General features: G+C 49.5%; 1 protein-coding gene across 1 annotated transcript in view; it reads left to right on the forward strand.

Annotated features, from left to right (window-relative positions):
- Nucleotides 1-2,182: 2,182 nt before the first annotated feature.
- The window catches only part of LOC127586070 (bifunctional methylenetetrahydrofolate dehydrogenase/cyclohydrolase, mitochondrial-like), a 41,756-nt gene continuing 24,872 nt past the window's right edge, over nt 2,183-19,066 (forward strand). Inside the window, exons 1-4 of the mRNA XM_052043872.1 lie at nt 2,183-2,296; nt 5,397-5,581; nt 9,516-9,638; nt 17,514-17,666. Coding sequence (XP_051899832.1) covers nt 2,187-2,296; nt 5,397-5,581; nt 9,516-9,638; nt 17,514-17,666 — 571 coding nt within the window. The 5' untranslated portion in view covers nt 2,183-2,186. The remainder of the gene's footprint in view (nt 2,297-5,396; nt 5,582-9,515; nt 9,639-17,513; nt 17,667-19,066) is intronic.

Here is a 19,066-nt window from a genome sequence, read left to right on the forward strand (position 1 = left end):
TATTCATAATAAAAGACAAACTATATACAATTATAAAACAGTGCAAGCCTTTACGTTCTTGTACACATCATTCATCAGTGTTACCTCTTTATATAAGAAACAGCACCGATGCCACACGTGTGGCTCCCCGGGGGCTACCCACTCCCGTATGTGTACAAATTTTTTTATATACAAAATAAACTTTATTCATAATAAAAGAATCTATATACAATAATAAAACTGTTCAAACCTTTACATTCGTGTACAGTTCAATTCTTAGTGTTACCTTTTTATATATAAAAAACACAGCACCGATGCCACACGTGTGGCTCCCTGGGGTGATACCCCAATCCCATATTTACAACATCTGAGCGGCTTCCTCGCCTGACCCCGCCCCTCCTTCTCCTGTGGCAGAAGAACCCTAAACTGTCGTCCTTCCCCACCGAGCCCTCGCGTTGGCTGCACCCAGTTTCAGTGCGTCCCTCAGCACGTACTCCTGCAGCCTGGAATGTGCCAGCCGGCAGCATTCCCCTACGGACATCTCGCAGAGCTGGGAGACCAACAAGTTTCGGGCAGACCAAAGGGTGTCTTTCACCGAGTTGATGACCTTCCAGCAGCAGTTGATGTCCGTCTCTGTGTGTCTCCCCGGGAACAGCCCGTAGATCAGAGAATCCTCCGTTACGCTGTTGCTGGGGATGAACCGTGACAAGGACCCTTGCATCTTTCGCCACACCCTCCTCGCAAACCCACAGCCCGCAAAGAGGTGGGCGACCGTCTCGTCCCCAGCGCAGTCCTCCCGGGGGGCAGCGCACACTGGGGGTGATGCCCCAACCGTGCAGGAGGGACCTGACTAGGAGGGCCCCTCTCACCGCCAGCCAAGCGAGGTCTTGGTGCTTGTTGGTGAGTTCTGGCGATGAGGCATTCTGCCAGATGGTCTGGACAGTCTGCTCAGGGAACCACCCCACAGTGACCATCAAGTCCTTCTCCTGCAGTATCTGCAAGATTTTCCGTGCTGACCACTGCCTGATGGACTTGTGGTCCAAGGGATTGGTCCGGAATAACTTTTCCACGAAGGACAGGTAGCGTGGCAACGTCCAGCTGACTGGGACGCTGTGTGGCCACGGGGCCAGGCCCATCCTTCGCAACAGCCGGGACAGGTAGAACCTCGGTACGTAGTGACACTTGGTGCCCATGTACTTGGGTTCCGCGCACAGCCTGGTGCAGCCACAGACGAAGGTGGTCATCAGCATGAGGGCGACATTGGGGACACCTTTACCCCCATTGTCCAGGGACTTGTGCATGGTGACCCGTCGGACCCTCTCCATCTTGGATCCCCAGACGAACCGGAAAATGGCACGGGTGATTTCCAAGCCGGAGGAGCGAGGAACAGGCCACACCTGCGCCAAGTACAGCAGCCCTGAGAGCACCTCACACCTGATGACCAGGTTCTTCCCAGTTATCGATAGGGAGCGCCGTTCCCACAGTCTCAGTTTCTGCTTCACCTTCCCAATCCGCTCCCGCCAATTTTTGTTGCACGGCCCGGCCCGGCCCCTCCGAACCAGATCCCCAGCACCATCAGATAGTCAGGCCTGACGGTGACATGACCCGCTGAGTTCCCCATAGGAGCAGGACAGGCTCAAGGACAGCTTCTACCCCACTGTAATAAGACTATTGAACGATCCCTAGGAAGATAAAATGGACTCTTGACCTTACAATTTACCTCGTTATGACTTTGGACCTTATTGTCTGCCTGCGCTGCGCTCTCTCTGTAGCTGTGACACTTTATTCTACATTCGGTATTGTTTTCCCTTGTACTACCACAATGCACTGTGTAATGAATTGATCTGTATTAACCGTATGCAAGGCAAGTTTTTCACTGTACATCAGTACTCGTGACAATAATAAACCCATTTACCAACAGTGAACATCCTGCAAAAGTACTTCATTGGCCGAGAGACTTTCTGAAGGGCAGATTTAAAATGCAAATCGTTTTTTGCACGAAAATTGTGTCGGTTCCACGTGTAATGCACACTTTGCACACTGTGTGTCCACATTTTGTAACTCTTGCTTCGGAAAGAATTAGCATTTCTATAGCTGCGGTCACGAAGTCGGCAGCAGCCAATGGAGTGCTTCTAACTTGCATTGAGTACAGGGGACACCCGCTCCTCCCCTCTCTCTCCGGCATTGCACGCTTTGCTTTGCACATCATGGCTTCTCTCTGCATCTTCTCGCTGCCCGTGCGAGCCGTGGTGCTGAAGCTGGCGCCGGTGGTGCAGCCGCCGATCCTGGCCAGGCGGCTGCACGCCGGCGGCCGCAGGTAAGGCGACACCTGGGCGGCAGGTGGGCGGGCCGCGTGTCCCCAGGTGAGGCGGCTCCCGGGGACCGGTGCCCACCCCAGGGCATCTGCAACCGCCTCTAAACCCTGCGGCAAACGATAGAAGCAACTGCGGCGGCGGCGGCCCCTTCTGCTGACCGTCCTGTGCAAAATAACGGGGAGACCGTCAGGTTAATTTAGCATTGCGGGCAACCTGAAAAAATACCTTCCCTTTTGCAAAATTTAAAGAAAAGGCCACCAGGAGCGCCGTATAATGTTATTGCTGACTGCAAACATCTGTGGCATTAGCTGAGTTTGCAGGTGGGTTTAGTGATGGGATTTCATTTTTGTCAATGTCAGGCTGAAGCTTTCGCTTCTCGGGATGGTGAAGCACGACCTCTGCTGGGGAGTTAGCATGCGGGAGACTTTTTAATGCTCAAAGAGTCGAAATTAGTAAAAGGACCGGTTCTGCATTTGGGGCAAAAAAATGTTCAGATGGAGGGTCATTGACTTGAAACTCCACCATGCTGAGTATTTCCAGCACTTTCAGCATTGCCACTCTAAATCTGGTCAAAGGCTTAATTCTTGAACCAAACTCTGATGTTTCAAAAAATAAAATCCTGCAGAAAGAAACCAAGAAGGTCATTAGGAAAGAAAAGATGAATTATGAAAGAAAGTTGGCAGATAACATTCGCAAGGATACTAAGAGTTTTTTTAAATACATAAGGAGTAAAAGAGAGACACGGGTTGATATAGGACCAATTGATAACGGTGCGGGAGAGATTATAATGAATGATAAAGAGATAGCAGAGGAACTAAATGAGTATTTTGCATTGGTCTTCACTGTGGAGGACATCAGCAATATGCCAGGTAGTCAGGGTTCTCGAGGAATGGAACTGAGTTCATTTAAGATTACTAGAGAGAAGGTGCTAGGGAAGCTAAATGGACTAAAGACAGATAAGTCTCCCGGACCGGATGAGGTGCATCCCCGGGTTCTGAAGGAGGTGGCTTCAGAGATTGCGGAGGCACTGGTGATAATTTTCAAGGAATCGATAGACTCCGGCATGGTTCCGGAGGACTGGAGGGTCGCAAATGTAGTTCCGCTGTATAAGAAAGGTGGGAGGCAGCATAAAGGAAATTACAGACCTATTAGTCTGACATCGGTGGTAGGAAAGTTATTAGAATCGATCCTCAAGGATGAGGTTATGGAATACCTAGAGGTGCAAGGCAAGATAGGTCTAAGCCAGCATGGTTTCTTGAAGGGAAGGTCCTGCCTGACCAACCTATTGGAGTTTTTTGAGGAAATCTCAGGCAGGGTGGATAAGGGAGAGGCGGTAGATGTTGTATATTTAGACTTTCAAAAGGCCTTTGACAAGGTGCCGCATAAGAGACTGATTAATAAGATGAGAGGTCATGGAATTACTGGTAGGATAACAGAATGGGTGGAGCATTGGCTGGTTGGCAGGAAGCAAAGGGTGGGAATAAAAGGATCCTGTTCTGGTTGGCTACCGGTTACTAGTGGTGTTCCGCAGGGGTCGGTGTTGGGGCCGCTTCTTTTTACTCTGTACATTAACGATTTGGATGATGGAGTAAATGGTTTTGTGGCTAAGTTTGCAGACGACACCAAGATAGGTGGAGGAGTAGAGAGTATTGAGGAGACAGGAAGGTTGCAGAGAGACCTAGATAGTTTAGGAGAATGGGCAAGGAAATGGCAGATGAGATTCAATGTTGAGAAATGCGCGGTTGTACACTTTGGAAAAAGAAATAAACAGGCAGATTATTATCTAGAAAGGGAGAAGATTCAAAGTACAGAAGTACAAAGGGACTTGGGGGTACTCATGCAGGATACCTTCAAGGTTAACCACCAGGTCGGATCGGTGGTAAGGAAAGCGAATGCCATGTTGGCATTCATTTCGAGAGGTATAGTGTAAAAATAAGGAAGTGTTGATGAGGCTCTACGGGGCACTAATGAGGCCTCATTTGGAATACTTTGTGCAGTTTTGGGCCCCATATCTTCGGAAAGATGTGCTGATGTTGGAGAGGGTTCAGAGGAGATTTACGAGGATGATTCCTGGAATGAAAGGGCTTCCATATGATGAGCATTTGTCGGCTCTTGGACTGTGCTCACTGGAGTACAGAAGAAGAGAGGGGACCTCATAGAAACATTTAAAATGTTGAAAGGACTGGACAGAGTAGATGTGGCCAAGCTGTTTCCCTTGGTGGGTGAGTCCAGGACCAGAGGGCACAATCTTAGAATTAGAGGGTACAGGTTTAAAACAGAGATGAGGAGAAATTTCTTTAGCCAGAGGGTAGTGAACTAATGGAATTCCTTGCCACATACAGCAGTGGAGGCCCAATCATTGGGGGCGTTTAAGGAGGAGATAGATAGGTATCTAATTAGTCAAGGTACCAAGGGATATGGGGATAAGGCTGGAAATTGGGGTTAGAATAGTTTTTTTGGCTCATGGAGCAGACTTCCCCCGCCCCCCCCCATTTCTCATTTCTTTTCTCTTTTTCCCCTCTTCTTTGGAGCAGACTCGATGGGCTGAATGCTTCCTTGTCTTGTGATCTTGTGAAATTTTAGAGGCAGCTTTAATCAGGGCATATTAATCTAGTATGCATTTCAAAGCTCTGAATATCTGAATAAATGCAGAATGGAAAGAGACACAGGGATTGCAGCTGCAAGAATCTGAAGCAACACACAAACTGCTAGAGGAACTCAGTGGGTCGGGCAGCATCTGTGGAGGGAGATGGACAGTCAACGCTTTGGGTCGAGACCCTTCGTCTGGTCTGGAAAGTTGATCTCTTTCCATCTGGATGGGAAGAGAGTTCTTTTCCGCTGCTTGGTAGTTTGAGAGCATCAGTCCCCTCAGAGATCGTAATCCACGGGTAGGAGATAGTGGTGGGTAGCAGGATCCAAGTGGGTGGCTCCCACACTGCATGACACCAAAGTAATTCTGTGAGTAAGATTGAGTGCCTGCGTTGGTTATCCCAACGTTGGGATCTGGTCCTGATGCTGAGATAGTCTGATTACCTGGTCCTGGTGGGGAGCTGGTCTGAAACCCTCACTGGCTCTGACAGCTTCCCTTCCCTCCTTCCACAGGCAGACGGCTGTGGTCATCTCGGGAACGGCACTAGCCAGGCAGATCCGTGAGGAGGTGCGGAGAGAGCTGGAGGAGTGGATGTCTCTCGGCAACGTGCGCCCTCAGCTGAGCGTTGTCCTGGTGGGGGATGACCCTGGCAGCCACACGTACGTGAAGAATAAGACCAAAGCTGCTGCCTCAGTAGGTGAGGACAGGTACTGCCCTGTACATCGTAACCCTGACCACCCCACACCCGAGCTATGAAACAGCCAATGTCAGGCGGCATCTGTCAGAGAGACATTTCAGACTGACGACCTCTCATAGAGAGAAACATTGACTGTTACTCTCTCTCCACAGATGCTGCTTGACTTGCTGAGTGTCTCCAGCACTTTGTGTTTTTATTTCAGGTTTCCGGTATCTGCAGGTTGTGCTGCAGTTCACTAGCCCAGTGCTCCCACGTCTGAGCTGGAATTCTGTGAGTTCAAGTCGCAATCCAGGGGCTTGAGCACAAAAGCTGAGGCTTTGTTGAGGAAGAGCTGTTGCTGTTGGAGGGCAGTACTGAGAGACTGCTGCAGTGTCAGAGGTACACCTGGGTCTCCCATCTCTGAGGATGTAGGAGATCCCAGTCCGCTGTGTTGAAGAGTAGCAGTCTTCCGGTGTCAGTAGTTATCCCTCTAGTTAACTTCACGAGGAACCACATAGCAGGGTTATTATCAGGTTTCTGCTGAGACATCTTGCTGTGCGCGATTGGTTGCTACGATTTCCACGTTACACCAGCGTTTGCACGTGAAAGATACTTTATTGGCAGAAGGCTGATCTTCCTGGGGCTGAGTCAGGTGCTATGGAAATGCAAACCTTTACAGTATAAAATTAGAGAGAGACTTTGAGCAGCTGGCAGATTCACTCCCTTTCGTTCAATACAGTCATGAGAAACCGAAGCTAGTGTTGTGGGAAGGGTAATTCTGACACTTCTCAAGACCATTGATGTGCTTGTTCGAGTGAGAATTAGGTCATCGTTGCTCCAGGAAGTAGAGCAGATGTTCTGCAGTGTAAACATCTGTAACCCACTGCAACAGGCAGTCTGCTGGAGGAACCCAGCGGGTCGAGCAGCATCCGTGGGGGGAGAGGAACTGTCCATGTTTCAGATTGATGCAGGGTTTCGACTCGAAACGTCGACAGTTCCTCTCCCCCCACAGACGCTGCTCGACCCGCTGAGTTCCTCCAGCAGATTGTTGCTCCAGATTCCAGCAGCTGCAGTCTCTTGTGTCTCGGTCTATAACCCACCACTGGTTGTACCTACTGCTGCACTATGAGAAGTGCAGTGGGGAGGGGAGATGACCCCCCCCCCCCCCCCCCCCCCCCACCCCAGTGACAACCATCACCTGTACCTTTCTGCAGTGTCCTTATTGCCCAGCTCCACAGTGGCCGAGAATCTGCTCTGTCCCAGGAGAAGAGCGTTGTGGATCAGCACATGGTATTATGATATTGCGGCCATCACGGGAACGGAGGGAAGGGCAGGACTGGCAGCTCAATGTTCCTGGGAAGAGGTGTGACGGGAGGGAGGGGGGTGGGGTGGGTTTCAGAAGGGGAAGAGATGCTGCACTGTGATTGGGGGAGCATTACTCAATACTCAGGGTGGATATCCTGCAGTCATGGAGTTATACAGCACAGAAAGAGGCCCTTCGGCCCAACTCATCCATGCTGGCCATTACCTACCTGAGCCAGTCCCATGTGCCTGCGTTTGGCCCATATCCCTCTCAATCTTTCCTATCCATGGACATGTCCAATTTTTTTTTTAACATCTAATTATACCCACTTCTACCAGTTCCACTGGCATCTTGTTCGATTATGGAGGGATTGGCGAATGAAGTGATATGGGTAGAACTTAGAAATAATAAAGGGGTGATCACTGGTGGGGTTATACTGCTGTAGTCAGAGGGAACTGGAGGAACAAATACGTAGACAGACAGTTGAATGCAAAAGGGTTGTAGTAGTGCGTGATTTGAACTTTCCCAGTGTTGACTGGGTTTCCTTAGTGTCAGGGGCATAGGTGGTGGAATTTGTTGAATGCATCCTGGAAGGGTTTTTGAAGTAGAGAGCCCTACTGGGGAGGAGCTGTACTCAACCTTATAGGGAATGAAGATGGCCGAGTGGGTGGAGGTGTCTGTGCAGGAACCCTTAGCAAACAGTGACCACATTCGGTCGGCTTTATGATAATCATGGAAAACAGTAAGGTTGGTAAATTGGTTTATTATTGTCACATGTACCGAGGTACAGTGAAAAACTTCGTTTTGCATGCAGTCTATATAGATCATTTCATCACATCAGTGCATTGAGGTAGTACAAGGGTAAACAATAACAGAATGCAGAATAAAGTGTTGCAGTTACAGAGAACGTGCAGTGCAGGCAGACAATAAGGTACAAGGCCATAATGAGGTAGATTGTGAGGTCAAGAGTCCATCTTATCATACTAGGAGACTGGTTTAATAGTCTTATAACAGCGGGATAGAAGCTGTCCTTGAGCCTGGTGGTACGTGCTTTCAGGCTTTTGTATCTTCTGCCCGATGGGAGGGGGGAAGAAGACAGAATGTCTGGGGTGGGAGGGATCTTTGATTATGCTGGCTGCTTTACTGAGGCAGTGAGAAGTGTAGACAAGAGTCCATGGAGGGGAGGCGGGTTTCCATGATGCGCAGAGCTGTGTCCACAACTCTCTGCCGTTCCTTGCAGTCCCGGGCAGAGCAGTTGCTGTACCAAGCCGTAATGCATCTGGATAGGATGCTTTCTGTGGTGTGTCGATAAAAGTTGGTAAGTGTTGATGGGGACATGCCGAATTTCTTGAGCCCCCTGAGGAAGTAGAGGTGCTAGTGAGCTTCCTTGGCTGTGGTGTCTGTGGTTGGACCAGCACAGACTATTGGTGATGTTGACTCCTAGGAACTTGAAGCTCTCAACCCTCTCGACCTCAGCACTGTTGATGTAGACAGGTGCATGTACACCACCCCCTTTCCTGAAGCCAATGACCAGCTCTTTTGTTTTGCTGACATTGAGGGAAAGGTTGTTGTCATGACACCATTCCACTAAGCTCTCTATCTCCTTCCTGTACTTTGACTTATCATTATTTGAGATATGGCCCACAACAGTGGTATCATCTGCAAACTTGTAGATGGAGTTAGAGTAGAATCTGGCCAAGAGTTAAGGTCTGAAATTGGGGAAAGGCTGACTTCAGTGGTATAAGACAGGGCCTGGTGAAAGTAAATTTGGAGTAGCTGCTGGAGGGAAAAGCAACATCTGATAAGTGGGAGTTGTTGAAAGGTGAAATAGTTCAGAGTCGGCATGTGCCTGTAAGGGTCAGAAGCAAAGATGGTAAGATCAGGGAACCTTGGTTACCAAAGGAAATTGAGGGTTTGATCAGGAAAAAGAAGGGGTGTATGTCAGGTGTGGGTCCTTGTTATTGTGAGGTTTCTGGAGGACATCGGACATTCTCTCTTCTCTCCCCTGCCATCGGGCAGAAGATACAAAAGCCTGAAAACACGTACCACCCGGCTCAAGGACAGCTTCTACCCCACTGTTATAAGACTATTGAACAGTCCCCTAGTACGATAAGATGGACTCTTGACCTCACAATCTGCCTCGTTTTGGCCTTGCACCTTATTGTCTGCCTGCACTGCACTTTCTCTGTAACTGTAACACCTTATTCTGCATTCTGTTATTGTTTTACCCTGTACTACCTCAATGCACTGTGTGATGAATTGATCTGTATGGATGGTATGGAGGACAAGTTTTTCACTGTACCTCGGTACATGTGACAATGATAAACCAATTTCCCAATATAGGAGAGATCTTGCTCTAGGATAGAGAATTCCAATGATTGACAAGCCTTTCTCCTAACCTCCATTGGAAGTGGCTGACCTGTATTCTGAGACTGTGACTCCCCTGGTTCTAGATTCAGCAGCTGGGGGGGACTGAGTTGTCAGCAGTTACCACGTCAATCACTCCCTGTGGGAGTGAGTTCCACATTCTGTGAGCAAAGACATTTCTCAGTTGACCATCTTGTGTTGATCACCTCTAATTTTGGACTTCCCCAAAGATGGAAGTTTTCCGTGTTGGAAGAACACTGATCTATAACTTCACTCTGCTTGCAGGCATTACCAGTGAAACCATTCTACGACCTGCCAGTGTGTCACAGGAAGAACTGATAGAACTTATTGAGAGGTTGAACCGGGATCCAAAGGTCACTGGGCTGCTGGTTCAGCTCCCTCTACCTGGTGAGTTTCACCTTGGGATTTACCCAGCACATTGAACAAATACTCAGCAATGCGCGCAGAGTGCTGGAGGAACTCAGTGGGACAGGCAGCATCTGTGGAGGGAAATAAACAGTCGACGTCTCGGGCCGAAACCCTTTATTTCCCTCCATAGATGCTGCCTGACCTGCTGAGCTCCTCAAGCATTTTGCTTTTTCACTTTTTTTAAAACTTTTATTTATACAGCACGGTAACAGGTCCAACGAGCCCGCGCCGCCCAATTACACCCACGCTAACCTACTAACCCGCACGTCTATGGAATGTGGGAGGAAACCGGAGCACCTGGAGGAAACCCACGCAGTCACGGGGAGAACGTACAAACTCCTCACAGACAGCGGTGGGAATTGAACCTGGGTCACTGGTGATGTCTCTCTCGTATGACCAAATACTCAGTTAACTTTCCAGATTGAAGTTCTTCCAGCAGAACTGTTTCTGTTTTACTATAACATAAAGGAGGCTGTTCAGCCCATCAATTCTATGTCAGCTCTCTGAGCAATCTCAGCAGTCCCATTCCCATCAGTCTCTTGCCCCCACACTTCCCGGTAACCTATTTTGTCTCACATGCCCGTCATTTGGAGCATTTGGAATGTGAGCTTTGGAAAGAGGTGAGTCCTTGTGCTTGTGAGCTTTACCTTGGAGGAGTCCAAAAGAGGCACATTTGCAAATTGTTAATAGTTGATTGGCTAATTAACAACAGCCAATAAAAAGAAGATTGGGTGGGGTGGGATGTTGGCGCCAGAGGTTGAGTAAGTGACTTTGGTGAGGGGAGTGTGAGCAGCTCTTTATTTGAACAAAAAGGTTTCAGTAAGAAAGAGTTTGGGACAGAGTGGGAGAATTGGAAAAAGAGGTGAGTCTCCTTGCTTATGAGTTTCACTTACAGAAATTACCGGTGGAGCTTGCGGACCAGAGGGAATGGGTGACCAACAAGCAGAGCAGTAGTAGGAAGGTAGTGCAGGAGTCTCCTGCGGTCATCTCCCTCCAGAACAGATGTACTGCCTTGGACACTGTTGGGGGAGATGGCTCTTCAGGGGAAGGCAGCAGTAGACAGGATCACGGCACTGTGAGTGGCTCTGCTGCACAGGAGGGCAGGAAAAAGAGAGGCAGAGCTCTAGTGGTCGGGGATTCCATGGTAAGGGGGATAGGCAGGAGCTTCTATGGCTGCAAATGGGACTCCCGGTTGGTGTGTTGCCTCCCAGGCGCAAGGGTCAGGGGTGTCTCGGAGCGGCTGCAGGGCATTCTGGAAGGGGAGGGTGAACAGCCAGTTGTTGAGGTGCATGTAAGTACCAACAATAGAGGGACAAAGTGGGATGAGGTCTCACAAGCTGAATTTAGGGAGCTAGGAGGTAGATTAAAAAGTAGGACCTCGAAGGTAATAATCTCAGGATTACTGCCTGTGCCATGGGCTAGTCAGAGTAGGAACAGCAGCACAGTTGGATGAATCTGTGGCTTGAGCAGTGGGGCAGGAGGGAGGGTTTCAGATTCCTGGGGCATTGGAACCAGTTCTGGGGGAGGTGGGACCAGTACAAACTGGATGGTCTACACCTGGGCAGGACTAGGATCGATGTCCTAGGGGGACTGTTTGCTGGTGCTGTTGGGGAGGGTTTAAACTAATAAGGCAGGGGGGTGGGAATTCATGCAGAAAGACAGAGGGAAGCAAAGCAGAGACCAGGGCAAGAAGTCAGAAAAGAGAAAAGTAAAAGTGGAGCACAGAAAAATCAAACGCAAAGGACACAAAGGTTACTCGATTCTAAAAGGACAATGAGCGTAAGGTCACTTTATCTAAATGCCCGTAGTATTCGAAACAAGGTCAGTGAACTTGTGGCACAAATCAGTACCAAGGGGTATGATTTAGTGGCCATTACAGAAACGTGGTTGCCGGGTGGAGATGAGTGGGAATTAAATGTCCAAGGGTATCAGGTAATACGGAAGGATAGGCAGGAAGGTAAGGGAGGTGGGGTAGTGCTCTTAATTAAAAACGAGATCAGGGCGATAGTGAGAGATGATATAAGATCTAGGGAGCAGAATGCTGAGTCTATCTGGGTAGAGATTAGGAACAGTAAAGGGGAAGAAGTCACAGGTGGGAGTTGTCTATAGACCACCAAATAATAACATCACAGTGGCACAGGCAATAAACCAAGAAATATTTGATGCATGTAAGAATGGAACGGCAGTTGTCATGGGGGACTTTAACTTCCACATAAATTGGGTGAATCAAGTTGGTCGAGGCAGTCTTGAGGAGGACTTCACAGAATGCATCCGTGATAGCTTCCTTCAACAGCATGTCAGTGAACCTACAAAAGGAAAATGCATCCAGATCTGGTCCTGTGCAATGAGACAGGTAAAATTAATGATCTTGTAGTTAGGGGTCCTCTTGGAAAGAGTGACCATAGTATGATTGGATTTCTCATACAAATGGAAGGTGCAATAGTTCGATCTAAAACCAGTGTATTATGCCTAAACGAGGGAGACTACAATGGATGAGGGAGGAGTTGGCTAGCCTAGGCTGGGAGCACAGGCTGTGTGGTGGGACAGTTGAGGAACAGTGAAAGACTTACAAAGAGATTTTTCAGTGCTCAACAAACAGTAGGTGGTGGTGAGCCTCCTTGAGCAGCTGCAGTCCTTCTGGTGAAGGTGCTCCCACAGTCTGTCAGGGAGGGAGTTCCAGGATTTAGACCCAGTGATGATGAAGGAACAGTGATATATGCCCAAGTCGGGAGAGTTGTGTGACCTGGAGAGTAACAGGGCTCTAACCTGTTCTTACAGCCACAGTTTGGCTGGGTCTCTGTCTCATGGTGACCCCCAGGATGCTGATGACTGAGGACTCACCACTGAATGTCAAAAGTAGGCAGTTAGACTCTCTCTGTGGGGGATGGCCATTGTCTGCTACTTTCGTGGTGTAGATGTTACCTGCCACTTAACAGCCCGTGCCTGGATGTTGTCCAGGTCTTGCTGCATGCTGGCAAGGACTGCTTCATTGGCTCAGGAGTTGCAAATGGAATAGAAACTGTGCAGTCATCAGTGCAGGTCTCCACTTCTGAGAGAAGGAAGGTGGTTGGGCCAAGGACACTACCCTGTGGTGATGTCCTGGGGTAACTGACCACCAATGAAAATAATAACCTTCCTTTGTGTGGGGTACAACTTGAGGCTTGGGAGTGCTTTCCCCATTGAGTCTGCTTTAGCAGGGCTCTTTGATGCCACTCCCAGCCAAGCGCTGCTTGATGTCAAGGGTAGTCACTCTGACCTCGGCTCTGGAATTCTGCTGTTTGGTCCATGTTTGGACTGAGACCAGAGATGGGTCGTCCAGGCATCGGGGAGCAGGTTGTCGATAAGTGCTGCTGACAGCTCTGTTGATGATACCTTCCCTCACCAGGGAGGAGAATAATTTGTAGAGTTATGGGCAGTGGGACTGAGGAATGGGATTGACCGGATTGCTCTACAGGGATCCAGTATAGACTTGACAGACTGAATGGCCTCCTTTGCGGCATCATAGTCATACAGCACGGAAACAGGCCCTTCGGCCCAACTCATCTGTGCCGACTGTGTTGCTCAGCGAGCTAGTCCCATCTGCCTATGTTTGGCCCAGAGCCCTCTAAACCTCTCCTGTCCACATACTTATCTTGTTGGCTTTTAAATGTTGCTAATGTGCCCACCTCAACTGTTTCTGGCAGCTCATTCCAAATACGCACCACCCTTTGTGTGAAGAAGCTGCCCCTGATGTCCCTTTCAAATCTCTCACCTCTGATCTTAAACCTATGCCCTCTTGTTCTTAGCTTCCCCTCCCTGGGAAAAAGACTGTGTGCTTTCACCCTGTCTATGCCTCTCATGATCTTGTATACTTCTCAGGTTACCCCTCAATCTCCTACATTCCAGGGAATAAAGTCCTAGTCTGCACAACCTCTCCTTGTAACTCAGGCCCCCAAGTCCAGGCAACGTCTGGGTAAATTTTTTCTGCACTCTTTCTAGTTTAATGACATCTTCCCTATAACAGGGCGACCAAAACTCTACACAATACTCCAAGTGCAGCCTCACCAACGTCTTGCATAACTGCAACATAACTTCCCAACTTCTGTACTCACTGCCCTAACTGATGAAAGCCAGCGTGTCAACAGCCTTCTTCACCACCCTGTCTACCTGTGACGCCACTGTCAGTGAACTGTACTTGCACTCCTAGGTCCCATAACACTCCCCATGGCCCTGCCATTCACTGTATACCCTGCCCTACCAATGAACCAGGTCCTACCCTGGTTTGATCTCCCAAAGTGCAATACTTCACATTTATCTGGATTGAAAGCCATTTGCCAATCCTCAGCCCACAGACCCAGCTGATGAAGATTCCCCTGTAATTTTTCATAACCTTCTACAATGTCTGTACCACCACCTATTTTAGTATCGTCCATAGACTTACTAACCATGCCTTGTACATTCACATCCAAATCGTTTATATAAATTACAAACAACAAAGGTCCCAGCACTGACCCCTGTGGCACACCACTAGACATGGGCCTCCAGTCTGAGAAACAACCCTCGACCATCACCCTCTGCTTCCTACCACCGAGCCAATTATGAATCCAATCTGCTGGCTCCCCCGGATCCCATGCGATCTAATCTTCCAGACTCAAAGGCCTTGCTGAAGTCCATATAGACAACATCCGCTACCCTACCCTCATCTACCCTCTTGGTTAGCTCCTCGAAGAAGTCCCAGGGATTTATCAGACATGACTTCCCACACACACAGACGTGCTGACTGTCCCGAATCAGACCCTGTCTCTCTCTAAATATTGGTAGATCTTGACCCTCAAGAATCCCCTCCAGCAGTATATCCACCACCGATGTTCCAATGTCAGACTGACTGGCCTGTAGTTTCCTGGCTTGTTTTTGCTACCCTTTGTAAACAATGGTATCACATTAGCCACTCTCCAGTCCTCTGGAACCTCACCTTTGGCCAGAGATGAAGCAAAAATCTCTGCAAGGACCTCTGCAATTTCTTCTCTAACTTCCCACAAGGTCCATAGATGCACTAGGTCAGGCCCTGTGGTTTTAACCATGTTAATGCACCCTGTCTCTAATACCTCCTCCCTGCTAATTCATATGTAGTCCAAGATATCACCACTCATTTCCTTGGCATTGATTCTATGGACAGTCATTAGTGAACAGGATTTGTCCAGCTCTTCATTGACAGGATGTACCCTGACACTTCTCCACATGGTAGGGTAGATGCCACTGTTGTAACTGGGCTAGAGGCACAGCCAGTTCTGGAGAGCAGGCCTTCAGTATGTTGTCTGGTCCCTTGGCCTTTGCAGTGCCCAATGCTCTCGGCTGTTTCTTGAAACGGAGTGAATGGAATTGTCTGGAGACCAGTTTCTGTGTTGGTGGGGATCTCGGGAGGAACTGAGGTGGACCATCCGCCTGGCATTTCTTCAGCACTCACAGCGTTGAGGGGGAGGATGTTCTTGGAGCCTCCCATTAGCTGTAAAATTGTCCGCCATTCCCGACCGGATGTGGCAGGACTGCAGACTGTTGATCTGATCCACCAAGCTCTGTATGTTGCATGTTTTTGCCTGTCATCCTGTGCTGTAGCTTCACCAGGTTATCACCTTTAGGTTTGTTTGGTGTTTTCCTGGCATGTCCTTCTGTGTCCCTCACTGAACCAGGCTTCATCCATTGGCTGTAGCAATATGCCAGGCCATGTGGTTACGGTGCGTGGTGGTGAGGATGGTCCACAGGGCTTCATGGATTCCCAGTTTTGAGCTGCCGGATCTGTTTCGAGTCTATCCCAGCTAGGAAAGCGGTAATGTCACACAACGCAATGGAGGGTGTCCTCGGTGTGAAGGCAGGACTGCGTCTCACTAGGGCTTGAATTCAGGAGTTGGAACATCATGTTGCAGCTGTACAAGTCGTCGGTGCCAGAGGAAGGGTGACATTAAGCAGGAGAGGGGGCAGGAAAGGTTCATGAGGATGTTACTGGGACTGGAGGGCTTGAGTTACAGGAAAGACTGGACAGGCTGGGGCTGTTCTCCCTGGAGCGTAGGAGGCTGAGGGGTGACCTTATGGAGGTTTATAAAATGACGAGGAGCGTAGGTAAGGCAGATGGTCACAGTTTTTTTTCCCAGGGTAGGGGAGTCCAAAACTAGGTTTAAGGTGAGAGGGGAAAGATATAAAGAGGACCTGAGGGGCAACCTTTTCACACAGAGGGTGGTGGGTATGTGGAACGAGCTGCCAGAGGAAGCTGTAGAGGCAGGTCCAATTACAAAGACGGGTCCATGCAGAGATATGGGCCAAACGCAGGCAAATGGGCCTAAGTCAGGAAGGTACCTTGGTCAGCATGGATGAGTTGGGCCGAAGGGCCTGTTTCTGTGCTGTATGACTCTATGACAATGCTGTGGTCACCTCTACCAGTACTCTCAGGGACAGATGTACCCACCACAGGGAGGACGGGGCCGGTGGGTTTGTCCCCGGTGATGGTCACTCGCTACCTGCCCCACACCCAGTCTGGGACCTCTCCTCCTGGACACGGTCAGTGGTGGTGTTACCAACCCAGTGATGGACACTTAGGTCCCCACCCAGGGGACATTCTGTGTCCTTGCTGCCCTCTGTTCAACAGGGAGGAGCACCAATTCATCAGCTGAGGGAGGGCAGTGGGTGAGGATCAGGAGGGGCATTCCTTGCCCATGGTTGACCTGATAGTACGAGACTTCACGATGTCTGGAGCTGATGTCCTAGGGCTACTCCCTCCCACTCTTGTGCCGCCGTGGGGGTCTGTCTGCTGGTGGGACAGGACACACCCACGGATTGTGGTGGCTGAGTATAGTCACAGAGCTATTCCCAGACAAAGTGAGTGTGATTGGGTAATGTCACTGCCAGCTGAGGTTGCTCTGCTGTATGGGACTAGCCTGGACAGGCATCTTGGTCAGCATGGACCAGTTAGGCCGAAGGGCCTGTTTCTGTGCTGTACGACCCTATGACCAAGATTGAACAGAAGCACGTAATTCATGTACAGTTATCCTCCACTATCTGCATTTCCAGTGAAGTAATTCCTTAAATTGGGAGCAGTTGCTGTAGTTTCTTTCACGTGTGTCCCCTGCTGTTTAAATACAGTTTTCTGGGCAAGTTGATGTCATTTGCTCTATAGTCAGCTGTCTGATGTGATCACAAACCGAGGCTGATAGCGATAGGTGCTTGATGACCAGCACAAGACAGTGGGCTGAAGGGCCTGTTTCCATGTTCTATGACCCCATAAGCCTGCCTCTCATTGGCTGACATGGTGTTGTCAACAGTGACCCTTTAAGGAAAGGAGGGGTTGGGTGGGGGGTGGAGCCAGGAAAATGTCACACTATTCTGCACCGTCAACTTTTCCGCTGAAGGGTCCGGGGTGGGACTTGAACCTTGAGCCACAGCAGGTTCTGAGGGCAAAACTCAAACTGCTGGAGGAACTCAGTGGGTCAGGCAGCATCTGTGGAGGCAGAGGGAGGGTCAGTGTCTCTGGTTGAGACCCTGCATCGGTGGGAGGGGAGATGGCCGTTATAGAGCGAGGGCTGAGATGGGCTGGCAGGTGATAGGTGGAATTAGTTTTGGGGGGGTGGGGAGGGGGTGGATTGATGGGCAAATGGATCCAGGAGGGGAGGAGGCAGAGGTAATAGATGGAACCAGGTAAGGAGGGGAATGTGGGTGGATTGATCCAGGTGAGGGGGGAGGAGTATAGACACGGGCTGGTAGGTGATGGGTGGAAACAGATAAGGTACCTACGGGTTAGTGAAGTGGGGGGGTGAGGAAAATGAAGGTGAGGTGACGGAGGTGAGGAATCCTAATGCCTTGTTCCCAAACCCTTTGTTCGACCTGCAGACCACATCGACGAGCGTTCCGTCTGCAATGCTGTCGCTCCGGAGAAGGACGTGGATGGGTTTCACGTCATCAACGTCGGAAGGTTGTGCTTGGATCAACAGGCAATTCTCCCGGCCACCCCCGCGGGGGTCTGGGAGATGATTAAACGGACGGGTACGTGAAGGGTGCTCCTGTTAGCTGCCTCGTCACAGGAAGGAACTGCGACCAAAACACCGAGTGAATTTTACTGAGTTATGACACGGAGAGGTTGGGGGGCTAGGATCACTCTGCTTGGAGATGAGAAGGTTGGCGAGATTAAGTGAAACCCCACAAAATTAGGAACATTAGACCAAAAGATATAGGAGCAGAATCAGGCCATTCGGCCCATCGAGTCTGCTCCGCCATTCAATCATGGCTGATTTTTTTTTCTCAACCCCATTCTCCCGCCTTCTCCCCGTAACCCTTAACCCCCTTATCAATCAGGAACCTATCAACTTCTGCCTTAAATACACCCAATGACTTGGCCTCCACAGCCGTCTGTGGCAACAAATTCGACAGATTCACTGCCCTCTGGCTGAAGAAGTTCCTCCTCATCTGTTCTAAAGGGAATTCCCTTTATTCTGAGGCTGTGCCCTCGGATCCCGGACTCCCCCACTGATGGAAACATCCTCTCCATGTCCACTCTGTCCAGGCCTTTCAGTATCCGGTAGGGTTCAATGAGATTTCCCCCTCTCATCCTTCTGAACTCCATCGAGGACAGGCCCAGAGACATCAAACGGTCCTCGTGTGTTAACCCTTTCATTCCTGGGATCAGTTTTAATAGACGTGGGGTCGGTGAGTAGAACGCGTGGCGTGAAGGGATTGGTGAAAGGGCCGCAGGTCAGGGGAATGTTTTTGTACAGCACGTCGTATGATCCGGGATAGAATCGTAGAGTTCCAAAACACACCCTTCAGCCCAACTTGTCCATGCCCACGTGAATGATAGAAAAATGGAGGGCTATGTGGGAGGGAAGGGTTAGATAGATCTTAGAGCAGGATAAAATGTTGGCACAACATCGTGGGCCGAAGGGCCTGTACTGTGCTGTAGTGTTCTATGTTCTTAATATGCCCATCTAAGCTAGTTCCATTTGCCTGTGTTTGGTCCATGTCCCTCTAAACCTTTCCCATCAATGTACCTGTCCAAATGTCTTTTAAATGTTATTAATGTACCTGTGCCTCAACCACTTCCTCTGGCAGCTCATTCCATGTACGGGCCACTCTCTGTGAAAAAGTTGCCCCTCAGGTTCCTATTAAATCTCCCCACTCTCACCTTAAATCTCTGCCCTCTAGTTCTTGATTCCCCAACCCTGGGAAACGATGTGCTGCTTGAAAGATTCAACTTTCCCAAGGGAACTGGAGAAGCATTTGAATGGAAAAGTAGGGCAGTGGAGAGGTAGAGGAGCTTTCACGGTTACGATGGGCCGAATGTTCCATGCAGTATCCTTTTCTGAAATGTCTGTGTGTGGTAATTGCAGGCATCTCTGGAGGGCGATGTTGTCCTTTCAAAGTTCAGATAACGGCTCAGTAACTTCTAG

The sequence above is a fragment of the Pristis pectinata genome, chromosome 2 (genome assembly GCF_009764475.1).
Source record: "Pristis pectinata isolate sPriPec2 chromosome 2, sPriPec2.1.pri, whole genome shotgun sequence".
Classification (NCBI taxonomy): Eukaryota; Metazoa; Chordata; class Chondrichthyes; order Rhinopristiformes; family Pristidae; genus Pristis; species Pristis pectinata.